Source organism: Nothobranchius furzeri, chromosome 8, assembly GCF_043380555.1.
Source record: "Nothobranchius furzeri strain GRZ-AD chromosome 8, NfurGRZ-RIMD1, whole genome shotgun sequence".
NCBI lineage: Eukaryota > Metazoa > Chordata > Actinopteri > Cyprinodontiformes > Nothobranchiidae > Nothobranchius > Nothobranchius furzeri.
The window spans coordinates 51,298,054-51,323,435 of record NC_091748.1 but is presented as its reverse complement, the minus strand read 5'-3'; the positions used below and the strand labels follow the sequence as shown (position 1 = coordinate 51,323,435).

The 25,382-nt window shown below is 41.0% G+C and overlaps 1 protein-coding gene across 1 annotated transcript; it reads left to right on the top strand.

The window, feature by feature from the left end:
* Positions 1-1,507: 1,507 nt before the first annotated feature.
* Positions 1,508-24,397, top strand: pias4a (protein inhibitor of activated STAT, 4a). The gene is made up of 11 exons (XM_015971538.3): positions 1,508-1,587; positions 4,285-4,666; positions 4,829-4,913; positions 5,005-5,046; positions 6,220-6,310; positions 19,297-19,425; positions 19,894-19,999; positions 20,099-20,172; positions 20,260-20,420; positions 22,535-22,686; positions 24,009-24,397. Exons 1-11 carry the CDS (start codon positions 1,561-1,563, stop codon positions 24,284-24,286), a joined length of 1,527 nt encoding a protein of 508 aa, XP_015827024.3. The 5' UTR covers positions 1,508-1,560; the 3' UTR covers positions 24,287-24,397.
* The last annotated feature ends 985 nt before the right edge of the window (positions 24,398-25,382 follow it).

Below are 25,382 nucleotides of genomic sequence, written 5' to 3'. Positions count from 1 at the left end.
GTTTAAAGCATCGTATTCATTAAAATTGATAAATGAAGTCACAATGTTTTTGTTGTTGCTGATATTCATACTAAATACTTTTGTGTTTTTAAAATTAACATTCAAACAAATACCAGATTTCAATGGTAAAAACACACACAGACACACACAAGTACAAGCTCAACAAACTTTCAAAACCTCAAACATCACACTTTCAAGTTGTAGCTCAGAAATAGAAAATTATGTATTTTCATTATTACTTTGGTCTTTGATGTACTCAACTCTTGTGGCCTGAAAACAGATTAAAGTCTAATTTGAACAGCACGAGCAGCCAGTATTGATCAACCATAGATGCAGTGACGTAAATGGGCTCACAATGGAATATAATTGACTCACACTATTGCACATAGACTATCGCTTGCAGTATGCAATGATGCAGAAGGTAGACAGAAATTATTTGTTCTGTCTGTAAGAGAATGAATAAAATCAGCCTCTCTTCATATCATGAACCACATTGCCCTCTTCTGTTTGAAGGATGGAACAAGAAATTTAATATACGCACAACGTGGACCACTGCCTTTGCCGTTTTCATTTTTGCATGGTTAGTAATTTTAATCATTAGAATGTAGGCTAAATGTTGTAAACTAAATTATAATAATTTTGACAGAAGCTGACATTTTAATAAAAGGTTTGGAAATTTTATTTTTAAAAAATTAGCACAAAAAGTAGATAATTTCATGTTTGTTATAATTTTTTATGGCTGTAGTTAAACAAATACTATATGTTCTGATAAATATCCCCCCGGTAGACCTTTGGTACTTTTGTACTTTTATTTTATTTATTTTTTACAGTTCAATCCAAAGCAGGAACAGAATGCACCACACTATTTACATGATACTGCAATTTCCCCATTGATTTTTCTGTTTCCATGAGGCTTTTCTTTGCACACATATGAAAAGCAGGACTGGATCATGAAAAGGAGTTTGCATCTTCTTTACTACTGACTGAAAAATTCCTATTTTAACTCAAAATTACACTTGTATTTTAGATTGAAATTGGCTCGTACGTCCCTTAAGTGTGTGATTTATTTAATTTGTTACTTTGTCTTAATTACGGACATCCCTCGAACAAAGCATTATCGCCACATCTCACGGATAGTCACAAAACGTGAAGTGGAGTTTTGTGCTCGGACAGGATTTGAATGGACCATGCTACCCCAGCCACTTGCCACCCCTTGTTTTACATCATTGTAGAATTGTAACTGTCCTTAAAACTGGGGTTCAAATAAACTCAACATTATAAAGCCGGAACATAGTAAATTTATCTGAACATTCACACGATGTCAAATTAATAAACACTGAGGCCTATTTTAGAAAAGAGACCTGCCTTTGAGTAGTTTTTAAAAGGCGCACTGTATCTTTAAATAAGAAAAGCCCCACCCATTTTCTAACGTGGTGTTTCGGATGCTGTGAAAACTTACACGTTCATTGGCTGAGAAGATCCGTCAATTAAAAAGTTTCAGCGGTTCATTGGTGAAAGACTAGTCGTCATTTCTGACTCTCGCGGTACTGCTGAACGAAGATGGCGGCCGAGCTGGTGGAGGCGATGGTAGGTGAAGCTTGTGGGCTGTCGTTTGATGGGAGCTGGGCGCCGGAGTGATCCCCGAAAGTCGCCCCGGTGCTGGGCACACGGGGGGTTGTGTATGGCTACTTTTAGAAGATTATTCATGAACAAATGAGACGTATGGTAATCACCACGAAAAGAACTAGCCTCAGGAGCTAACAGCTACAGTGGCTTTGAAGGAAGACAACGAAAATGAATGATGCCACCATACAGACATGTGGGGTTTTCTATTATCCTGTTTTCTTGTGGTTTCATTATTTGACGCTATATTTTATTATTTAATATGTGTGTGGTTAGCTGCTGGCTTTATAAAGCTGTGCACCTGTCAAAACGTTGGTAGCAATGATTGAGTACCGGTATCCTTTTCTGTCATAGCTTTACCAACTTTTCCAGTTTCAGCTTAGACTTTATTACCGTCGTTCCAACTCTGTGGTAAATAATATAGTAGAAGCATAACAGTGTTTCTCTGGTGTCCAACACCAGCAGGCACATCTGAAGTTTGCGTCCGAAGCGGCTCCGTCGTGTTTTCCAGTAATAACATCAGTTCATGTTACTTTAAATAGACTGGATTTGCGTTTTGTTCTCGTCCCACTGAGGCCGAACTTAGCAGAAGTGTTCCTCATACTGAGCAAAATTCAAAACAAACAAAAGGGAGGCAGTCCATTTATCATTTCTGATTTTATTACAATATTTATTTATTACAATAAATAATCCAATGCATTCGACCTTTATTGTTTAGGTTTGACCTCACATTATTTGAGGAACTGCTCCAAAAACTGGACAAAAAGTCCTGATGGGCTATCCGTACTATAAATACTAAAAGAAAAGTACTACGTTGTTAAAAAATTGTAATTATAATTCATAATTTTTGTAGTTTTTATATGAGCAGTATGAGACAATATTATTACCTCTTTTTATCAAAGGTGTGGTGCACTTGTTTAATCAATACAGTGCAGTGGTCTCTAGTAGGAAATGATGCCTAAGTGGCACTCTGGGGGGGGAAGCACCGGTGCACCATTTTCAGAAACTACAAGTGAGCCACTTCAGAGTTGACCTGAACATGACAGGATTTGTTGTCTTGTTTCCTGATATTTGGACCTCACCTCAGATTGAATGACAGCAATGCGACTCTACCACCGACTCCAGCATTGATGTTTAATCTCCACAAATAACACAAGCCTGGAGGACTTTGCTGTGTTGTTGAGTTGCTAATGCTAACATTTAGCTTCTACTAGCCGAGGCGTTCTCTGCTTATTTCTGGACGCTAAACAAACAGCCTTCCTTGTCACCAGTCAAGATGGGTGAGTATCAACGTTAAGTGACAGTGTGACTTAGATCTGTCACGCTTTTCTGATCCTAGAGTTTCACCACCTATTTTATATCTGAAGCCAATGCAGGAGGTAGGTGTAGGAGACTATTTTCATGTTCAGCCTGCATGAAAAACTTAGTGACCGATTATTTCAAAAATGAGATTTTTTTTTATTCAGTGTTCCACACCTTTAAATTTAAATAAATATCTTCATTTAAATTAGTAAAGATGTTTCTCATGTATTTTCAACCAACATGCCCGGGGGGCGGGGTTCTTGTGTCTACATTTACAAATGAGTTAATCACAGAAATCCTTTTTGTAGATTACATTATTCTAACAAATTATTGTTGTCAGGTATAATGCAATATAATATCTTTTCCAAAAGGATATAAACAATTGGCTTCTATAATAATTTTTTTTCTTGTTTACACTTTATTATCTTTAGTATAAATGTGTTTCTCATGTGTAGATTACGTTCTGTGCCTGCCGTGATAATGTAGCTTGCCAAGTTGTATTTAAACATTCTAAAGTTTCGCTGAAGGATATCATTTTTTAAAAGCAATCTCTTCTTCATAAAATAAGTGGCAAAATTGCAGATTTGTAAAATTTTATAACTCGATAATTACAAGGTCCTTTCAATTCTTGTAGAGGTAAACTGCATACTAAATTTAGCACATTTTCCCTATTTGGTGCTTTTGCCATGTCAACATTCAAAATATTGTTTTTAACAGACAAATGTCACATGCAGGCATGAATTGGCGTCAAAGTAAAAGCCGGTTTTCTAGAATTCAAGTCCTAAGTGTAAGTCTTTTGGGGTGATGATGGCTCAGGAGTTGGGTTGCAGATTTGAAACCCAGCTCTGTTCATCTCAACCTTTTTGTCTTTGGGCAAGACACTTCAAACGCCATGCTGTTGGTGGTGTTCAGAGGGACCGGTGGCGCTGACTGTGTGGCAGCCTCACTTCTGTCAGTGTGCCCCAGGGCAGCTGTGGCTACAGATGAGCTTATCACTACTTGTGTGTGTCTGTGTGTTTTTACCATTGAAATCTGTTATTTGTTTGAATGTTAATTTTAAAAACACAAAAGTATTTAGTATGAAAGTTTTAGTGTCAAGGTTTTGTTTTTATAAGTGTAATAGTGATGGCAACACTGGGATTGAAGCAGATAAGTACACGTGTTCATGGAACACTCATCATTCTGGAAAATTGCATATTAATTGCTGCGACGAGTGGGATGTCAAAAACGAGAATAAACTGAGCGTTTCTCAAAGGTTTAGTGTTCACCAGCATGGGTCATGTCTGATCATGTCAACTCAGAAAATAATTGTTTACAATTTTCCTTTGTAATGTTTTTTTTTCTTCTTCTTTTCTTCAGAACATGGTCAAAAGTTTCCGGGTCTCAGACCTACAGACGCTGCTGGCCTCAATGGGCCGCAGCAAAAGTGGGCTGAAGCAGGACCTGGTGGGGCGTGCTTTGAGGCTAGTGCAGACCGAATACAGCCCAGAACTGCTGAAGAATGTCAGACAGCTATACGAGTCACGCTTCCCCAAGGCAACTGGTTGGCTGGCGGCGCGGCGTCCAGATGGGATCCCGGTTGCATACTCGTCCCTCAGCTCCTCCCCCACCACCACCTCGCAGAGCGCAGACTACCTCAACGGGATCTCCAAACCGCTCCTCACACCTGGAGCTGAGGTGAAGTTGGTGCCTCTGCCTTTCTACCAAACCTTAGAGACCCTACTGCCTCCAACAGAGCTAAGTGAGTGCACATCATTTGTTGCTTCCTTGTCTTTTATATGTAATTGTTCATCACTATTATTTTTATTATTATTCATAATTTATTATGATTATTATTAAAAAGCCACACTGTTTTCAATTTCAAAAACATTTGTCTTTTTCCTTTTTTTTTTTTTTTTTACAGTTGCCCATAACAACGAGAAACTACAGGACAGTCAGTGTATCTTTGAATTAACACCAAATCAAGCAGACCAGATCAGAAATGCAAGGTATTTGATCGGGAGTCATTTTTCTGCACAGCTAATTTGGTTTGAAAATTATAACATTGATTTTAATTCTACCTTTTCACTGTCTACTTAGTGAGATTCGTCCAGGAAGCCGATCCATCCAAGTGGTTCTCAGGTAAGTTCCGTAATCTGGTTTTAAAATAAATTAAAAAAATAATAATAATTACAGAGGGAATTTAGATGTTTCATTAACTCTTTCTTCATAGTTATCGTAGTTGGCCCCAGCTGTGGACAGGAAGGATCTTCTGTAACAGCCTGTGTTGCAGCAGATCTGGAGAAACTTCTGACTGAAGACACTGTTGTTGTCTTACTGTCTTGTGAGGAGGATGTTCATGGTTCTTCTTCATGTTACGAAGCACCCTCTTTTGTCTAACCCCGAGAACAGAGTCAGTATTTTTTCTACTGGTGCTGATGCTGCTACCCCAGCATATGGCCTCAGATCAGATTTCATTCTCCACAACAGACGTACAGAAGACATTTAACATCTTGCTGCAAACACTGAAGGGTCTTGGCTTCCCCGAGAAGTCTAGTCTGATCTGTCTCTTTTTGTACCCTGGGGTGTTGCGTCACCATCTCCACTTCTCCCATGATGGAAAAATTATTTGGTATAATCCATCTTATAAAATCCACAATAATCATTTTCATTGTTCAGATTTTAAGATGATTGCCACACCATTCTACAAAGTTGTCCACCAGTTGTGTCTCCTTGGTCTCTTGTCCATCTCTGATACACTGGACAACTGCATTTATCTGAATACTTCTGCAGATGAGAGGACACTGACATGTCTGAGGTGTACAGAGTTTAAAGGAAGGGTGAGAGTACAGTCCCCTCTGGTGTTCCTGTGCTGCTGACAACCTGCTCAGACACATAAAATGAGGCATTTTTGTCGGGTAGTCGTTAATCCAGGGGACTATGGAGGTGTCCACCTGTGACTTCTAGATGACATGAACATAAGCTTTTTTACAAGACGAGATGTTTTCCATGTGACTTCTCCTGGGTCAGGTTGTGGCTGAAGCGGTGCTGCAGATTCACACATAGTTGGTCCACATAAGCCTTGAGGACTGTTTCTGCAGACCTGCACCAGTTTAGTTCGTCTTTTCGTGCTAGAGGCAGGCGAACAGTTTCTTTTTTTCACAAATGTGTTGTTCTGTAATTGACTTTAAAATAGAATTTTCCTCAAACATTGTAGAAAAAACAAGAACTTTACCATAAATGTAAAAAGCTTGACAGGTATTATTTTACTTCCCTTGTCCAGTCCACCATTCACTTTATCTTTTCTCTTTACAGAATCTGTTACTCAGACTCTATTGGTGTTCAGGAAGACCAGTATCCTCCCAACATTGCTGTCAAAGTCAACCAGTCCTACTGTCATGTACCGGTAGGTTGGTTTCCACAGATTTATTCTGATATCACACAGTTTCAGATTAAAAAGTTATAACCGTTTTGTTTAGATTGTCAAACACTGGCTGTTTAATTGGTGCATGCTCTGTGTTATAAGCTAGAGGATGTTTGTTAGACTTTATCTTGTGCCTGTAGCTGCACATCTCTTTAGAATTTTATGTTTGACTTAAAATAATTCAATAAAATTAGTTAAATAAAATTTTAGAGGGGGATTGCTATTAGAGGCAGATCGATGTTTTTTTTTAAGGCCAATACAGATTTTTAACTCATTCACTGCCAGCCGTTACCTGATGGCTAAAGGCCTTCGCTGCCAGCGTTTCTTGCCATGTTTATTGTTTTTTTTAAGAGTCACAGAATGTTGCACGCTATGATGATGTTGACGCCAAAACAACCAAAACAAAGCAGAGACTCACCTCTTACATCAGGAAGAATCTGCGTGTTTCAAGCGTTATCCATTCTTTCATAATCCGTTGTCGAATTGTGATCGGCAGACGCCTTTCCGGTTCGCACCTCACTTTTTTTTTTACAGGAATGTCCCAAAACGATCTCCTAACACATGGATTTTCTGCTTTCTGATCATGTGACGTGTGACGCATGTGGATGAAGAAAGGCTTCAGAGCTGAGATGTTTGTTCTCTCGGTGCGAGGGCTCGTTCCGATGTCCACACAGTAAAAGAAATGCAAATGACGACTTTATTCTGGAGGTCGGATCTCTGTCCATAACACTGAGACGGCGAGACCTCTGACTGCCCTGCTGAAAAAGGATGTGCCTTTCGAGTGGACTGAGCAAAAGCAACAGGCCATGGATGACCTGAAAACCGCGTTATGCTCAGCTCCGTGCCTGGCACTTCCTGATTGTGACAAAAAGTTCCACCTTGAGGTCGGGTCCTCATCTAACTGCTTGAGTGACGGTCTCTATCAGGAATATGACTGCGACATGCGTGTCGTAGCCTAAGCTAGTAAGCTCTTGTCCGGTCCTGAGTTAAAATACTCTTGACTGTGAAAAAGCTTTGCTTTCCACCATGTGGGTGGTTAAACACTTTTCCAGCTACATCGGTGGACAGAAAATCATCGTTGAAACTCAACTTCAGCTAGTGACCTTCCTTAACAGCCAACACATCAGAGATGGTGCGGTGACCAACGCACGCATTGCTTCATGGCTGCTTGCTCTTCAGAGCTACGACATTGAAGTACGCTACGTGCAAAACTGCCGTAGTCCTCTTGGCACGGGCGTGCCAACATTGCTCGGACGACGCTGTCGCGTCAGTCCTACCAGCTATCCCTCCCCAGACCCTGGTGAACCCCAACCACCACTACTTTCACCAAGCTCTCTGTGTGGATTTGCCAACTGTGTACGTTGATGGCAGTTCCTTTCGGCACGGTGCTGAACCTAGTTCAGGCTAGGGATGCACCGATCAGGTTTTTTGCTGCCGATCACCGATACCGATATCAAAGAATGCTGATCACCGATACCGATCACGTGGATTGGCCAGAAATTTTCTACAACATTATAATGAGTGCTACAAACTACATAATCTGGGAATAAAGGAAATGTAACCTAATCTAAAATGGTCTGTATTAATTTTGACAAAAACTTGTTTTTATCTTTTAAGAGAAAAAAAGTCTTGCAGCACAGTCAGTAGCCACGTTTACATGCGCATATTTAATCGGATTGAATGCCCATTCAGATTGAAAATTCTGCATGTAAACATGTCAATCAGAATATTCTGATCCGATTCGGCCCGATCGGATTGAAATTTCAATCCGATTGAGAGAGGTGGTTTATTCCGTTCTTCATTCCGATTGACGTGCATGTGCACAGCCATTCGGATTGTTGGGGTAAAACAATGCCCACTGCGCATGTGTGCAACAGCCAGCGGGCCTCTCCGCTGTCATTTGGACTGCCTGACTTCAAAAATGACGGTGTAATTAACAAGCGGCGGCTTTTAAATCCGACAACAAGACGTCCCGTTTCAGTAATATTTAATTCAGAACTTGCATTTTGTGGAAGTAAAATAAAAATCTGATTATTGCACAAATCATTCGACAAAGATGTTCAAATCTTTACTGGAAATACGCAGGTTTATCGTGGGGGTTGCAGCGCACGGATCCCCGTTTCTGTCAGCTTTGAACACAGTAGCTTCTGCAGCAGGTGATGGAGACACGCTTGTAAAGAACACAGGATAATCTGGGTTTTACAGACCTGATTGGAGGCTGATGTTGGGTAGGAAAACGTCCTCGGTTAAATACTCTGGACGACAGTAAAGTCCATGTTAAAAGCACGTAAACGCAGATGACCTGAGATGCGGTTCGTTAATGATGAACACAGGCTTCTAAACTTTCTGAACATCTTCTGTTATTTTGTTTGAACAGATTTTTCTCAACAGTTTCAGCTGATCGTCACATGTTATTAATAATAAGCCACAACAGAGCTCAGTAATAAAACATGAGGCTAACCCCCCCCCCCCCACCCCCGCTCTGTGCCGCAGCGCAGCGCAACAGCTGTCAATTCAGACCTGCGGACCAGCTGATCAAGAGGCAGACATAACCCTCCCTTATTTTAATCAACAATAAAATGCAGCAAAGCATATATCTGCAGTTATTCACTGAAGAAAACGTAACTTCTATGAGCTAAATAAAAATATTAAATTAAATAAATGGATCAGGAAAGCAGGAAGAATAGTTATTTCTGTTTTTACATTTTTCTTTTCGTTTCATGGCGTTTGTTTACAATTTTTCTTTCGTGAAAGGCAACTCTGCGCATGCTCAACCTATTTAATCGGATTAAATGCTTGGTGCGTATGTACGCACGGCATGATCGGATCATTTCAGTTCGTGTCCATGTGAACAGAGATTCGGAAATTCCGATCAACCAAGATTTCAATCGGATTGAGGAAATTAGGCACATGAAAACGCAGCTACTGTTTTTATTTCTGACCACTACGTGTAAGCTTCCTGCTCAGAACCCAAGGTTTAGACATGAAGATGTCTCTTGGATGAGAGGTAAAACATTTTCAAGATAACCAGAAAACTCTAGCTGTTTTAATAAAATCTCTTTAAGATGATCATGACCAGGAAAACTGAAGCACTTAAATGTAGCTCCTATCAGTAACAATCTTAACTGATTCAAACATTAACGCCTCTGTCAGTGCGCCCCAGGGCAGCTGTGGCTACATCATAGCTCATCACCATCAGTATGTGAATGGATGAATGATTCACTGTAGTGTAAAGCGCTTTGGAGTCCTCCTTACTCTGTAAGGTGCTATACAAGTGCGGGTCATTTATCATTTAAAGGTTCTAAACACTTAATAGTGCAGAAACGCAAATAAATAAAAAGTCAACACTGTGTGTTGAGGTTTAACATTGTCATTAATGTTATTTTTATTGTAACAGAGAGTTAATGATGATATGAGAGTAATGTTATGTGTTAGTTTTATTTTAAAGGGCAGTTCAGCGGGTGGAGAGGATTATTTCCGGTTCCATGAATCAGCTGTTATGCTAAGGAAAGCCGCTCTGGTCTGAACTTTTTTGTAAGTAAATGGAGAAGTTGTAAGCTGCGGGTTAGTTGATAGTCGTCTGAATAAAAAGTCACCTAAACGAGTAACCCGAAATCCAGATTCTCCAATATTGTTTTCTCATGTACACAACATTGACATTGTATTTTTAGAATGAAAAGTAGGAGATAACAAAGTATTGTGAACTTAGCACTGCTTTATTGCAAGCTGAGCAATGTGCAATATTAGTCTACAGACTCTCTTAAGAGACAACTTAGACTCAGCTTACATAGGGTAAGTGTAGCTTACTAGCTTACATTTTCTTGTAGCAATAACTATGTGTACAACACATTTGCAGTGCAACAACACAAACAGCTCACTCTCTTAGAGTTGATACAATTAGTAAACTATAAACCTTAGTTTTCCTGTGGAAAAAGGAATAAAATCATGAAATGAGAAATTATTTAGGTGCACAACACACATCATGTGCACCATAATAAACAATTAACTCTCCAGAGGCTCTTTCTTAGAGACATAATCTGGAGTTTAGCTACAAGCTTTTTTGTGAAAAAATAAATGTCATAAATGAGAACAAGAACACTGACATATGTGCAACTGCAACATCCAAATGTAGCTTTCCCTGTCAAAAAATAAACTCAAAGTGCAAGATAGCCGTAGCCCATAAAATGATATCATTTCGAGACAACTTGTCTGCATGTGGGAGATAACAGACAGTAGTGTGCAAATAATTTCACAGCATTAGCAAAAAAATAAACAAAATTAAACTAAAAACTATTGAGCTATATCTGTAAACATACCTATTTCAGGTGAGGTAGAGAGGAGTAAGGAGATTGCCATGGGCAATTAAGTGCACAGTAAAAAACTCAAATAAAACTAAATAAACATTGTAGCTCAATCTGTAGGCCTGGCTCTATCCTCGTTTTAGCTGAGGCATTTCTGGTAACAGAAATATGGGATGGAGGTTAGGGACACACCCACAGCTTACTTCTGATCAAGCAGAATGAATGGCAGATTTGCCTTGCAAAATATAAGCATCTCAGCATGTTTTGCACTTAACCTGCTCCTCTTCTCATCCATAATAAGTCCTGCTGTACTGAAAAGACGCTCGCTATCTACGCTTGTGCAAGGTGAACATACAGGTGCTGGCCAGTAAATTAGAATATCATCAAAAGGTTGAAAATATTTCAGTAATTCCATTCAAAATGTGAAACTTGTACATTATATTCATGCAATGCACACAGACCAATGTATTTCCAATGTTCATTACATTTAAATTTGATATTCATAAGTGACAACTAATGAAAACTCCAAATTTGGTATCTCAAAAAATTAGAATATTCTGAAAAGGCTGAATATAGAAGACACCTGCTGCCACTCTAATCAGCTGATTTACTCAAAACACCTGCAAAGGCCTTTAAAAGGTCCCTCAGTCTTGTTTTGAAGGCACCACAATCATGGGGAAGACTTCTGACTTAACAGCTGTCCAAAAGACAATCATTGACACCTTGCACAAGGAGGGCAAGACACAAAAGGTGATTGCTAAAGAAGCTGGCTGTTCGCAGAGCTCTGTGTCCAAGCACATTAACAGACAGGCGAAGGGACGGAAAAAATGTGGTAGAAAAAAGTGTACAAGCTCTAGGGATAACCGCACCCTGCAGAGAATTGTGACGACAAACCCATTCAAAAATGTGGGGGAGATCCACAAAGAGTGGACTGCAGCTGGAGTCAGCGCTTCAAGAACCACCACGAGGAGACTCATGAAAGACATGGGATTCAGGTGTCGCATTCCGTGTGTCAAGCCACTCTTGAACAAGAAACAGCGCAAGAAGCGTCTCGCCTGGGCCAAGGACAAAAAGGACTGGACTGATGCTGAGTGGTCCAAAGTTATGTTTTCTGATGAAAGCAAGTTCTGCATTTCCTTTGGAAATCAAGGACCCAGAGTCTGGAGGAAGAGCGGAGAAGCACAGAATCCACGTTGCATGAGGTCCAGTGTAAAGTTTCCACCGTCAGTGATGGTGTGGGGTGCCATGTCATCTGCCGGTGTTGGCCCACTCTGTTTCCTGAGGTCCAGGGTCAATGCAGCCGTCTACCAGGAAGTTTTAGAGCACTTCATGCTTCCTGCTGCTGACCAACTTTATGGGGATGCAGACTTCACCTTTCAACAGGACTTGGCACCTGCACACAGTGCCAAAACCACCAGCACCTGGTTCAAGGACCATGGTATCCCTGTCCTTGATTGGCCAGCAAACTCGCCTGACCTTAACCCCATAGAAAATCTATGGGGTATTGTGAAGCGGAGGATGCAATACGCTAGACCCAACAATGCAGAGGAGCTGAAGACGACTATCAGAGCAACCTGGGCTCTCATAACACCTGAGCAGTGCCACAGACTGATCGAGTCCATGCCACGCCGCATTACTGCAGTTATTGAGGCAAAAGGAGCCCCGACTAAGTATTGAGTGCTATACATGCACATTCTTTTCATGTTCATTCTTTTCAGTTGGCCAACATTAGAGAAACAAACATTTTTTCATTGGCCTTTAGAATATTCTAATTTTCTGAGATACCAGATTTGATGTTTTCATTGGTTGTCACCTATAAATATCAAAATTAAACGTAATAAACATCGGAAATACATTGGTCTGTGTGCATTGCATGAATATAATGTACAAGTTTCACGTTTTGAATGGAATTACTGAAATATTTTCAACCTTTTGATGATATTCTAATTTACTGGCCAGCACCTGTAGATAGGAACGTGCTGCTTGTGCAAGAGCAGGAAATCGGTGCTCATTGGCTTTCCAGAAATCAAGGGGCTGTTTGTGATCTGGAATAACTGGCTCTGATAGGTAAAGAGCAATCTCTGCTGATGTGGTGTTGATGTCAGCAGCAGCTTCATGTTGGCCATCTTCAGCCAACAGTTCAGCATACATTGCATGCAAGCCAGTCCGTGGTACTTTCTGTGGGGGCTCGGAGTTGCTCGCTGCAGAACTCTCCTCACCAATCAGTTGCTCCACTGCAGTGGCCCGGCTCAGGACGTCAGAGAGCAGCCTGGGTTTCTGTGGCTTGAGTGCGGAGTGGAAAAACCTGTCTTTATACCTTTTTCATTAGAAGAAAAACAGAAAAAAGGAAAACTAATCATTAATCTGTCATGATGGATGTCATAGATCTTGCTTAGCTTGTGTTTTTATTAGTCATGGGCTTAGCTGGCCTCATAGCACAGTCCTAGCATGTTTATTCTATTCTATATTTGTCCACATAACTGCCAATTTGTAAATCGAATTTGAAAAGAAATGCCAACAGAAAAGAAAAAACAAAAAGTTATTGTTAAATTTTACTTTTAGCAAAGCTAGACTGAGGGACAGAGCATAATCTTACACACACACACACAAATATAAAGTATTTTTTCTCACCTTGGATCGAGGAGGGTTGCAATCGTGTACAGAGGCTCAGATTCCATGTCCTTGAATCTCTTCTTGACAGATTCCAACAGCGTGGCTTTGACCGTTTTTACACCATGGTCAGTCTCCTGTGTTTTCTCAAGAAGACGAGTTAAGGCTTTGATGGATGGAATTACATCTGCAGCCGATGCAGTTGATTCACTTATCTTGCGTGTGAGCTCGTCAAAGGGTTCAAGCAGTGAAATCAGATTTTCAGTCAATTTCCACTGGCTAGGGATGAACATGCAAGGCAGGTCATAGTCGGCTGCATAACTGCAAAGGGCACGTTTCTGTTCCACTAAACTTTTTAGCATAGCAACAGTACTGTTCCACCGGGTGGGGACATCCTGTTGTAGCCGTTTGAGCTGCTGGGGTTGGCTTTCTTTCTGAATGTCGTATAGCCTGGAGTAAGCAAGCGGAGAATGCTTAAAATGACCAACTATGCGTCGCCCAGTTGCGATGAGGTCAATTACTCCACGCTGTGCCAAAACACCCTCATTCACAACAAGCTGGAGTGTGTGTGCCATACACGGCAGGCTTGGTAAACCAGCATCCTTCATAGCCTTCGCCATGTTACTCGCATTATCCCGTAGGATAACGTGTACTTTTTCCTTTGGGATCCCCCATGTTTGGAACATGTCTGTGAACGCTTTAGCGATGGCAGCCGCCGTGTGTGATCCAGGAAACTCTTGTGAGTGAAGCACAACTCTCCTCAGCTCGAACTTTTCATCAATAAACTGTGCAGTTAGACTCAGCATCGACATGGTACTCACACTAGAACTCCAAATGTCACTCGTAAAGCCGACTGACACAATATTGTCATTCTGGATAAGGCTTTGGATTTGACTGTAGATACTATTATATAGCTCCGGCAGGCATTCATCGGTGAAATATTTACGACTAGGCAGCGTGTAGCGTGGATCCAAGCAGTTAATGAGGCGTTTAAATCCGATGTCTTCGACAACAGAAAGCGGCTGATGGTCAAGGCATATGAATTCCATTACCTTATGATTTAGTTCTTTCTTTTTGTTGCTGTCGCTGCTGTAAGGTTGCTGTCGTTTATATGTCTCAGTTACACTCAGCTGAGTTAGCGGTGTCGCTACGGCGCGTTGCTTTTCTCTCTCCGACTTAGCAGCAGCCAAAGTTGTAAACTCGGTGAACTCCTTGGTGTGAGAAACTTTCAGATGTCTTATCAGGTTTGTTGTGTTGAAATTCTTTTGTAGCATTCCTCCTCTGGGTATCTCCTTTGCGCACACGTTGCAAACTGCTAATTTGTTGTCCTTTTCAGACACATTGTAAAACTTCCATACCGGTGACGCCATTGTCAATGTAGATGCTTTGAAGAGATCACGCCCCAATAGGAGACCTGGATCTGAGAAGCGGGAAAGCTTGCCCTGGCGGCGGTTTGTTGTAAACGTCACCTGATCGGTCTGCTTAGATCTATTTTGAAAATTCCGATCAAAACCGATAGGGGCGCTATCGGCCGATTGCGATCAAATGCCGATCCATCGGTGCATCCCTAGTTCAGGCGTGGGTGTCGGTTGGTTGCACGCCGACCAGAAAGACTCTCGGTGTTACCAGTTGGGTCCTCAGACCTCACAGTTTGCAGAAGTGGCTGGGATCTTGATAGTGCTACAACTTGCTGCTGACCATGATGTCTGCGAGCTGTTGATCTGCACCGACTCGGACTACGTGCGTCTCAGTTTCACTTGTCATCTACCTTCCTGGAAAAGTAACGGGTTCTTAACCTGTAACTGGAAACCCTTTAAACATCAAGACCTTTTCATGGCTTGTGATGCCCTAGCGACATCACATGACATGCAGATCTGTTGGTGTAAAGTCAGAGAGCATTCCCATGCACCCGGAACTGATAAAGATCTAAACGACCTTGCTGACTCTCTTGCCAAACAAGGTGCAGCTGTTGGTACCCCATGGTCCTTCAGCCTCTTGTGACTCCCTGACAATGTGTCTTCTCGGTCAGACCCACCCCGCGTGTGTGTCGTGACTCGAGCTCAGGCCACTAACGCGTCCACCTTTCGATCATCCGATGGTTTTGTGTCTGTTCAACCTGTTTTTCTTCTACAACTCGAATATAGGACGACCATGGTTATAAGATGGCCTCCTTTCCAAGACTAATCTTCAGGAAAGGACAAAATAAAAATCACCTTTTAAATAAACTATTTTTATTGAAAATTTGAGAACAAATACTGAGCAAAAATATTTTTAATGCAAACTATCAGAACTTTGCTGACATGTGAAATCAAAAGTCAAATAAGGCTTTTATTCAGACGCCCTCTGCCTCACTGCACGTACTCACTCTCATTCTCGCCCATGCTGCTGCGGTCCCGGTGCACCATCAGATCGCTACACCTGCTGACTCCTCCCAGAATTGCATCCTCACTGCCATCCAAGGCATCCATGCATGCAATGTTTGACGCCTCTGCTGAATTGACCACCGTCATCTTAAAATTCGCATAACTCTGCCTTAGTATGTTCACTGTCATTGACGACTTAAATAGTCATTTGCATTTTTTTTACTGTGTGGGCGTCAGAACGAGCCCCCGCACAGTGAGAACAAACATCCCAGCTCTAAAGCCGATCTTCATCTGCATACGTCACATGTCACATGACCAGGAAGCAGAAAATCCATGTGTTAGGAGATCGTTTTGGGCCGCTGCTGTAAAAAAAAAAGTGAGGCACGAACCGGAAAAGCTTCTGCCAATCACAATTTGACAACGGATCATGAAAGAACGGGTAACTCTCGAAACACGCAGATTCTTCCTGATGTAAGAGGTGAGTCTACTCTTTGTTTTGGTAGTTTTGGCATTGACATCATCATAGAGATCAATGTTCGGTGACTCTTAAAAAAAACTGTGAAAACACTGAAAAACGCTGGCAAGGGCATTTCTGATCAGGAAACGGCTGGGAGTGAATAAGTTAACATGCCCCACTTTCGGTCCACTCTGCTCTGGACCTCTCATCTCAATTTTTTTTCTTCTGTTGAGAACATACAGCCTGGCGCCCTCTGCTTTTACGGACATGTAATGGTTAGTCCCCAATTATAAGACAAACCCACATTTTAAATTTATTTTCAATGAAAAAAAACTTGTCTTATATTCAGGTCAATACGGTATTTATTGAACTTCAAATATAAAACAAACTCAAAACATTTTAAAAAATTGTGTGTTAGGGTCCTTCGGGTCCTTTCTTCAGTCTGGTAGTGGTGGCCGTTGGCCACACGGGTGCTTGAGTTTTTTATTTATTTTTTATTGGCTTTTAAATATTATTTTGGCTGATATAGAAATAATTGAATATGTCGGCCTGATATATCGGCTGACCGGAAGCCATTTTTCTATAAAAACGATAATAAAAGGATTAAGAATGAGATCTGGTTCATGGTAATAGTGAAACGGTCCTTGTTACAAACTTAAATTTTAAACTTAGACTTTTAACATTGAGTTGCAAATTTGACAGTCAGAATTTTTCCATTCTAAACACCTCATGCATCAGACCCATTACTAAATTATTCTGCTTTTACTCTCATACTGATGACCTTATATGTGGTGTTTCTCTCCATTGCAGAGGCTTTTCTACATGTTGTGTAAACAGACATTCCTAAAATAAGTCTCCCTGAGCACTTCTGTAAAATCACACTTATGTCTCACACATGTCCTTACTTCAGCTTGCATGTGTTTTGTAACTCGGTACCTTTTAAAACTGTAATCACATTTCATTTTAATGTAATGTTAATTTTATTTTAAGACATGAAAACAGTTGGAAAAGTTGCAGCAACATGAAAATCGGATTAAACAGGACGTTGTCGGTCGGTGAAATTATAGGCTCAAAACCATGCCCCAAATTGTTATCGTTAGTCATGATAGGTGTTGGCCCTAATACAGCGCCCTGAGGCACACCATTTGTGGCATTAAGACAACACAAAGAACAACATGGAGTTTAGCACATTGCTTACTGGCAAAATCTTGGTTTGCAAAACAAACTTCAAAAAGTCAGTGACATAAAAGGTTATGGTTCACAGTGTTGCATGCTTTCGACAAATCTAAAAAAGTGTTAAACAGTAGTCCTCAGCATCCAAAGGTCCCACTGTCCTTTAAAACTTTATTTCAAGTGTATTTTGTGTTGAGTCGTGCTGGCGTAACCCCAGCTTTCCACCTGTTGTGTGAAAGGTGTGTAACATCTGCAAAGAACAAGACACAGCTAATAGCTGTAAGACACGTGGATATTTCCTCTGCCTTAACTATTTAAAAAGATAGGTAATTTCCTGTAACACCTCCGTGACCTTTATTTTGAATAGCATGAAATATTTTATCTATTTACTGTTTTTGAGTTAAAAATAACAGAAAACAACCCTGTGACCTTTTGGATACACGCTGATATCTTTCTCCTTGCTTGTTATTGCGTGAATTGACTAAATCATAGCATAGAAATCTAGACAGATGGTAGCAGAAGCATAAAGATTTAAGTAAGTACATTTTATTTATATAGCACTTATCACAGACATAGAATCACAAAGTGCTTCACATATCAAACCAAAATAAAACAAAGTCATAAAATCATAATGATCTCAAAACGGAAATGGATTAACATCAGAAAAAAGTCATAAAATGATTAAATTCATGTCATTCAGATATTTTGTGACTTTACATAAATAGTAGTCTTGCTTTGCTCTTTTAATTGAAACCATAAATTTATTTAGTAACTTTTGAAAGTTTTGCCATTGACGTCAGAGCTGGACATGCTTGCTGTTGCCACAGCTGATTAACTTTTGTGTCAGAGGCGAGATCACAAGTGAACGTTAGACTGTTATATTTATAGAAATATGGCCAGACATTCAAAAATACAGCTTGCACAATTTTCACACAATACAAAATGCTGATTTCAGAAGCATAAATGGCGTGCGCGCTTGCGAGTGTGTGTGTGTTTGTGTGCGTGCGTGTGTGCGTGCGTGTATGTGTCTGTATCTGTGTGTGTGAGTGTGTGAGTGTGTGTAATGGTATCGGCAAATATTGGTTATCAGTGGGGCTGGGCAATATGACCCAAAATCAACATCACGATATACAGTATTGAGGATTTCACCTCTTAACATTAAATGAACGATAACTGCAGTTATGCACGGAAACAAAAGTTGTCGACTAGATGGGTCTGTCATTTGTATTACGTTGAGTCATATATTTACATGACTCAAGGTGGTTAGCTTCTTAAAGGGACATTAATGTTGCCAACCTACACTTCATTTTTTATTAACTCATTAACTGCCAATGATGACTAAAGTTGTCATTTTTACTGTGAGGGCATCGGAACGAGCCCCCGCATCGTGAGAACAAACATCTCAGCTCTAAAGCCGATCTTCATCTGCACATGTCACATGATCGGGAAGCAGAAAATCCATGTGTTAGGAGATTGTTTTGGGCCACTGCTGTAAAAAAAAGTGAGGCGCAAACCGGAAAAGCTTCTGCCGATCACAATTCAACAATGAATTATGAAAGATCGGATAATGCTCGAAACGCGTAGATTCTTCCTGATGTAAGAGGTGAGTCTCCTCTTTGTTTTGGTTGTTTTGGCGTCGGCATCATCCTAACGCACAATGTTCTGTGCCTCTTAAATGAACAGTAAAAATGGTGAGAGTCGCTGGCAGCAAAGGGCTTTACCGATCAGGAAACGGCTGGCAGCGAAAATTATCTCGATAAGAATCAGAAATTTCAATAACGATAAACTTTCGATTTATTGCCCAGTCCTAGTTATCGGCCATAACAGCATTATTGAAATCTGTATCGGACCAAAATTATATTTATTATATATATATAATTTATTATTTATATATATATATATATATATATATATATATATATATATATATATATATATATATATATTATATTCATTATATTATATTCATTATATTTGGTTTTATCCTTATTAAAAGAACCCAGCGAGACGCTGGAGTATCAGATTTTTTAACTGAGATTTCTATTTTCTGTTGCATCTCTACAGGGATATTACCCCTCTAACAAGCCTGGAGTTGAACCCCGTCGTCCTTGTCGTCCCATTAACATCACTCCTTGGTTGCATCTGTCCAGCGTCACCAACAGAGTCACCATCACCTGGGGGAACTTTGGCAAGGTCAGATTCAGACACTTAGTCTGGGATGTGTGTTAGAGCTCAGCTGGCAGATTCCACAGCACACCAAGGCATGCAGGGACATGTGGATCTATTAATGTTTCAGAGGTCCTGCTTCATTATGCATGTTGATCTCCTGTTAGCTCCTAGCATGAGAAACGACCTTCTAGATAACCAGCGGGAGCAACGAGGGGTGGGTTAGTTTAGGAGGAAAAACTGAAAATTGTTTAGAAAATCAAGTGGTTTGTATGGTTTAAGAACAAAAACTACATTTAGTTAATTATTTGATGTTTCCTTGTTCCCACATGTGCTTCTTGTGTTGATGACCAAATAATTTCATAATCATTGATCTTGTTCCATCTTTGTTTTGAATAAAGTTGAATAACGAGAAGACAGTAAATCTTAATGTAAAAGTTTCTGATGTTTGTAGGTAAGTTCTGAGAAACTCACATCATGTACATCTGTTTCCAGCGTTACTCTGTGGCCGTGTATTTAGTGAGGGTCTTCACAGCCGCTGACCTTTTCAACCAGCTGAAGCTCTGCTCGGTGGAGAATCCAGACCGCTGTCGTGAACGCAGTAAGTCAAACTTCAGCGGTTTTTTTGTATTTATTTTTGTTTATTGCATGTTATTTACAAGAAAAAGGTCAAAAATGTTCCTGCAATTGACCCTTCCAGTTCAAGACAAACTTCGTTTTGATCCAGAGAGTGAAATTGCAACCACAGGCCTCAGAGTTTCATTAATCTGTCCAGTAAGTACATCCTCAGTCAGACCTGCAGATGTGTAAAAAGGCTGTTTTATTAACCTGGCATCATCCACCCCCTTTCTGATATCCCAGCTGGTGAAGATGCGACTCGGTGTACCATGCCGAGTTTTAACTTGCGCTCATCTCCAGTGTTTCGACGCAGTCTTCTTCCTGCAGATGAATGAGAAGAAGCCCACATGGACGTGCCCCGTCTGTGACAAGCCTGCTCCGTTTGAGCTGCTCACCATTGACGGGTAAGAGGAGACGTGCTCCGACTCGTTTTGCCTCTCGAAGAACTTTCTGCTTCTTTTTAATATTATAAGCAATTTAATAATCTTCATTGTTAAACTTGCAGAGGTGCCTTTTGGGATTTGTATGCACATTTAATCACTCATCAGCTTATTTTTTGTGTGACAAATGTTTTAAAAGCATTAAATTTTTGGTCTATTTTGCTGTTTCTGCCCCTGCAGCAGTGTGTTACAATAGCTGTTTGTTGGATGAGTGTAGTACATGTCATGACATATTTACCATGTAAAAACCATCTTATTATGGCTCTCAAAGGATCACCAAATTTTGTCAACACTGCAAGTGAGTCTTAGTACATCCATTGTAAAAAGAAAAAAAAACTCCTTCAATCCTAAGTATTTAACACAAACAAAAGATGATTTTTGAACCATGAATGTGATAAAAGGGCTTGAAATGAGCAGTTTTAGATGTTTTTACCATGATTATTTAATGAAAACAGCAGGAAAAGCCCAGTACTGTTTTCACTGGAGTTGAGTATAAGTAGTAGTTGTCATATAAAGACCATAACATCTGACTCCATCCACCTGAGTGCAAAACATTCAGCATAGTTGAGCCCAGCTGACCTTGCCAGCAATAGATGTTCTGTTAAACTCTTTATGGGCTTAGATTGTGCAATGTTTGGAGAAGTTGCAGATTATTCTAGAGCCACATCTCACAGTCTGCAGCATTTAAATGTCAACCCACACAACCCAAACAGAAAAATCACCTAACAAATGTGGTTTGTTGTTTGAAGACGACATTGGGATGAAGCGTTTTCCTTCTAAACAAAAGGCGTTGCAACACAATTAGGAATTTCAAGGTGCTTCTAAAGACATACAAGGCTTCTGGATCAGAGTCCAGTGGACTAACAAGACTAGAGGAAACTCGGAATCAGCAAAAACACCTAAAAACAAGTGTCAGGCACAGCTGTGGAGGGGTCATGATTTGGGTTTGCTTTGGCCACAAGACTGAGTCACAGCTCGTTACTGATGCAGCAAAATATGTAGTCACATTTTAGAAATGTAGCTTGGCTAAAATGTGGATGATGCAGCAGGGCAGCGATCCAAAACGAACAGAAAGACTTTTAACCCCTTACAGGTTTAATGAACGCTATGGAGTTTTGTCCCATGGGCGGGATGCTGGAATGCTAAAGGGTTAAAAAAAAAACATTTTCTATGCTCCACTCATAGTCCAGACCTCAGTCCAAATAAAGTGCTGTGATGGGACCTGAGGACAGCTGAGCAGAAACAGAGTCCCACCAGATTTTTTGCAAAAGTAGGGAGTCAGAATTTCTTCCCCCGGATAGTTTTAATCTGTCCCTAAACTAACTTTTGGGTGTTGCATCACTGATAAAGTAGCACTTTTGATGAAAGCAAGAAAACAGCAAGCAGCCTGAACTCTATTCGGTTTTTAAAGGGCTGTGATGACATTTGCTTCTATCCACAACAATCTGGATGGTGGGTGTGCAGTATTTCTTCAGATTCAGACTTTTTCCCTTCACACTGGCTAAAGCTAGTAAAATGTATTATTTAGTCTGGCAACGCTCCATTGACGGCTCTCGGTTGTGGGGCGGGTTCTACCGTTGTCTTTCAAATGATCTCCGCATGCTACTGGACAATGAATGTGACATACTCTTGTTTCACTCTGTTGCATCATCCCACCCACCAGGCATATAGAGTGCCCTGATTGGCCCAGAAAGCGGATAAAGCTCTGTGATTTGTCCACTAAGCAGATAGAGCACTATGATTGGCCCACCATTATGGACCAATCACAGCTCTTTATGTGTTTGAAACCCCTCTAGAGAGCTGCGATTGGCCAGCCAGAATGCTGTTGGGGCTGCAGAGGTTCCAGTGGAGCGTTCCTAGACCAAACTTTGCACAGCAAGAATTTGGTCTAGTTCACTAGGCTAGGCTAAAGCAGTATTAATGAGTGAATAATCAGCATGATGGGTGATTAGTACATGAAAAGCAGTCTTTAGTCAAATAAACAAATGAAAGCGGATGACCTGGACTCCCATTAGGGGTTTGTATTCATGTTGGGGTTTTTTTTTTTCGAGGCTCCTCATACTAGTGCTGTGTTTCAGGTTATTGTCAGAGATCCTGAAAGAGACGAATGAAGACATCGAGGAGATCGAGTACCTAACAGACGGCTCCTGGCAACCCATCAGGGATGAGAAGGATAAGGAGAGGGAAAGAGAACGCAGCAGCACACCAGAGTACTCTGTTGTTGACATATGTAGGTGTCAAACCCCGTGAGAGGGTGCTCGCTGCAGAACTACAACGGTGGAGCTGCACCAGAGTCAGCCCCGCCCATTCACGCAAACTCAGCCTAGCCCACTGACTTCTTCTGTTTTTGTTTTTCTACTTTATCGCAAACTAACCCGACCCACATGAATTACAGCTGTTACTAGTTTACAAATGTTAATGCTATGTTCTATGCTCCAATTAAGCTAGATAAATATAACTTGTTACATGACAAAGCCTGAATATATCCCAAAATAAAAAGGTTTCTTTTAGCGAATATCTGCTCACAGCCGCTCTAACAAAAGGGGCTTACAACAGCGTTTACAGCTATTGTGTGGGTTCTGGTAGTCTAGTGGCAAGATCGTCTGACTTAAGTTTTGCTTTCCTCTCAGCTGATGTTGGTTCGACTCTCGGTGGGGTCGGCAGCAATCTATTTAGCCAGCTGAAACATTTAATTTGGTTATATTTTAGTTGTAATGTTTATTTTCTGCAAAATATTTATGTTCTCTAAAAGTTATTTGAATTTGGTCGTTCCTAAACAGCATTTTAGTTGAAACTCTGCTCACAAATGGACTCACACTGGCTAAATAAACGAATAAATAAAAAACAAACACACTAGTCATTATATTTTAAATGGTATACCAATAAATGGTTAAAAACATAGTACTGGCAAGTGTAGCTAGAAAACAAGAAATAGGGTTATAAACGACCTTTAAACTGCCGCTACTGGGAGGCGAACCTGCGCAAAACTGCATGTCAATCTGATTCCAGAACCACTTCATCTGATAAAAAAAAGCAAGTGGCATTACATGTAATTGTGCCATCTAGTGTGTCTTTAAATAATTTATCAGAAAATTCACAGAATATCCAGATTTGAGAACCAAGACCAGACCCGCTTCGGGGGAGGAGACCAAATTGAAGCTGAGATGGGAGGAAAATGCATGAATGAGGCCAAAAATGGCTTTGGCATATTTCTTATGAGGAAATGACAATATAGCATGATTAAAAGTTCCAAAAGTTAGAATTTTTATTTTATGGAACCTTTACAAAAACGGTTCAATTAACTTCTCAACTCCGTCCTCAATCTTGCATTTTAGATGATATTAGCTATAACACCCTCTGGTTCCAGAATGCTATCAAGTCTAACAACTGGAAGGAATTGGACTGACTCTGATGGAATGGGCGGGGCTGACTCTGGTGCAGCCCCACCTTTGTGGTTCTGCAGCGAGCACCACTTGAACCCTGTTGCTCTTGTTTTCTTTTTGCTGCTGACCAGAAAACGGTCCTTTATTAAAACAGAGGTCCTTTCTGTAGGCATTCCCGAAGCAAACGGACATTCTCCAGCCCACAGCAGCACCAGTCTGACGGGCAGGCCTGGAAACGGTTCCATGGGGATGACTGGAGTCACGGCAGCGCCCACGGCGGCACCAGGAGGCGGGGTAGTGGTGGATCTGACTCTAGACGACTCCTCTGAGGAGGAGGAGGGGGGAGGGGCTGGAGGAGAGAGCGAGGACACTGAGGACAGCGCCGACAGTCCCACCCCCAAAAGAGGGCGGTACAACTACGACAAGGACCTGGTCACTGCGTACTGACCCTGCAGCTCTGTCCCCTCACAGACTGACAGAGAGGCGGGGGGCTGAGAGCTGAAGGCAGGAACACAGTAATTCACTAGATGCAACAACCCCCACCCAAAAAAAACAAAATCAGAGCCTTTTAGCAGCTCTAGATTAAATTCAGACTAAACCAACAAGCTTCAGCCCAGAGGGACGAAACTTCTCTGTACCGAACATCTCTGGAAGCAACTTTTTTTTTTTTTCATTCGTCACCTTGCTGTGAGTATCTGTGCAGTCCTGCCTCTTCAAGAGACGGGTCAGTCGGATCACCCCGCCACCACATCCACCTTTTCTCCTCTCTTCCTAGACTATTCCCTCGTCCTGCCTTTATTTGTATAGACTTGGAATTACAGGATCTTTTAGCTGTGAGATGCTTGCTTCTGATTTTTTTGTCACGTGTGACGAACAGGAAAGAGGCCCCTCGGTAGCTTTGGAATGAAGATTTACGAGAAATAAACGCCAGGAAACGTGAATGACCTGACCGGTATATCCCAAGTGTGATAGAAATGTAAAATTTTTCCATAGACGAATTTAATTCAAACCCTCAATAATTCATTCTTTTAATTTGTGGAAGGGCAGAAGTCAGTGTGTGATGCTTTCAATTTTTATTTTGGACAAAGAGAACCTACCTCAGTCATCAAAAGTTAGCCGACTGACCAGGGAGTAGCTTTGGAAGAAGTGGAGGGCGGAGGAATTGAGTCAGATCCCTGTTTAACACTGGAGATGTTCTGTTTTAAATCTATAATTTAGTTCCCTTTATTCCACGCAGCCATGTTGCCGCTGCAACAACACAAAATATAATCAACTTGGTGGAAAGAGAGCAGCTGTGTGGATCACCAGGCCATTGCATTTGGGCCAGGAGATGTAAAGCGTTAGAGCAAATGTCAAAAGCAACAGAGTGAACGTGTCGACTCTTTGCCATAGCAGAAATATGTTCGGAATTCCCAGACAGGAAATGGTTGTGAAGCTTAGGCAGAGGAACTTGGGACTGTTTGTTTTCGGGCCAGCTGATCGTTTCTAGACGTTTGAATCTGTTCATTTGTACATTCTGATGTCAAAAGAACAAACCAATCCA

Bases quoted from the DNA above. Each gene is read 5' to 3' on its own strand.
- pias4a (XM_015971538.3), top strand. From the start codon at position 1,561: ATGGCGGCCGAGCTGGTGGAGGCGATG. The intron at 4,667-4,828 runs GTGAGTGCACAT...TTTTTTTTACAG, and splicing joins ACTGCCTCCAACAGAGCTAA to TTGCCCATAACAACGAGAAA. The intron at 20,421-22,534 runs GTAAGAGGAGAC...GCTGTGTTTCAG, and splicing joins GAGCTGCTCACCATTGACGG to GTTATTGTCAGAGATCCTGA.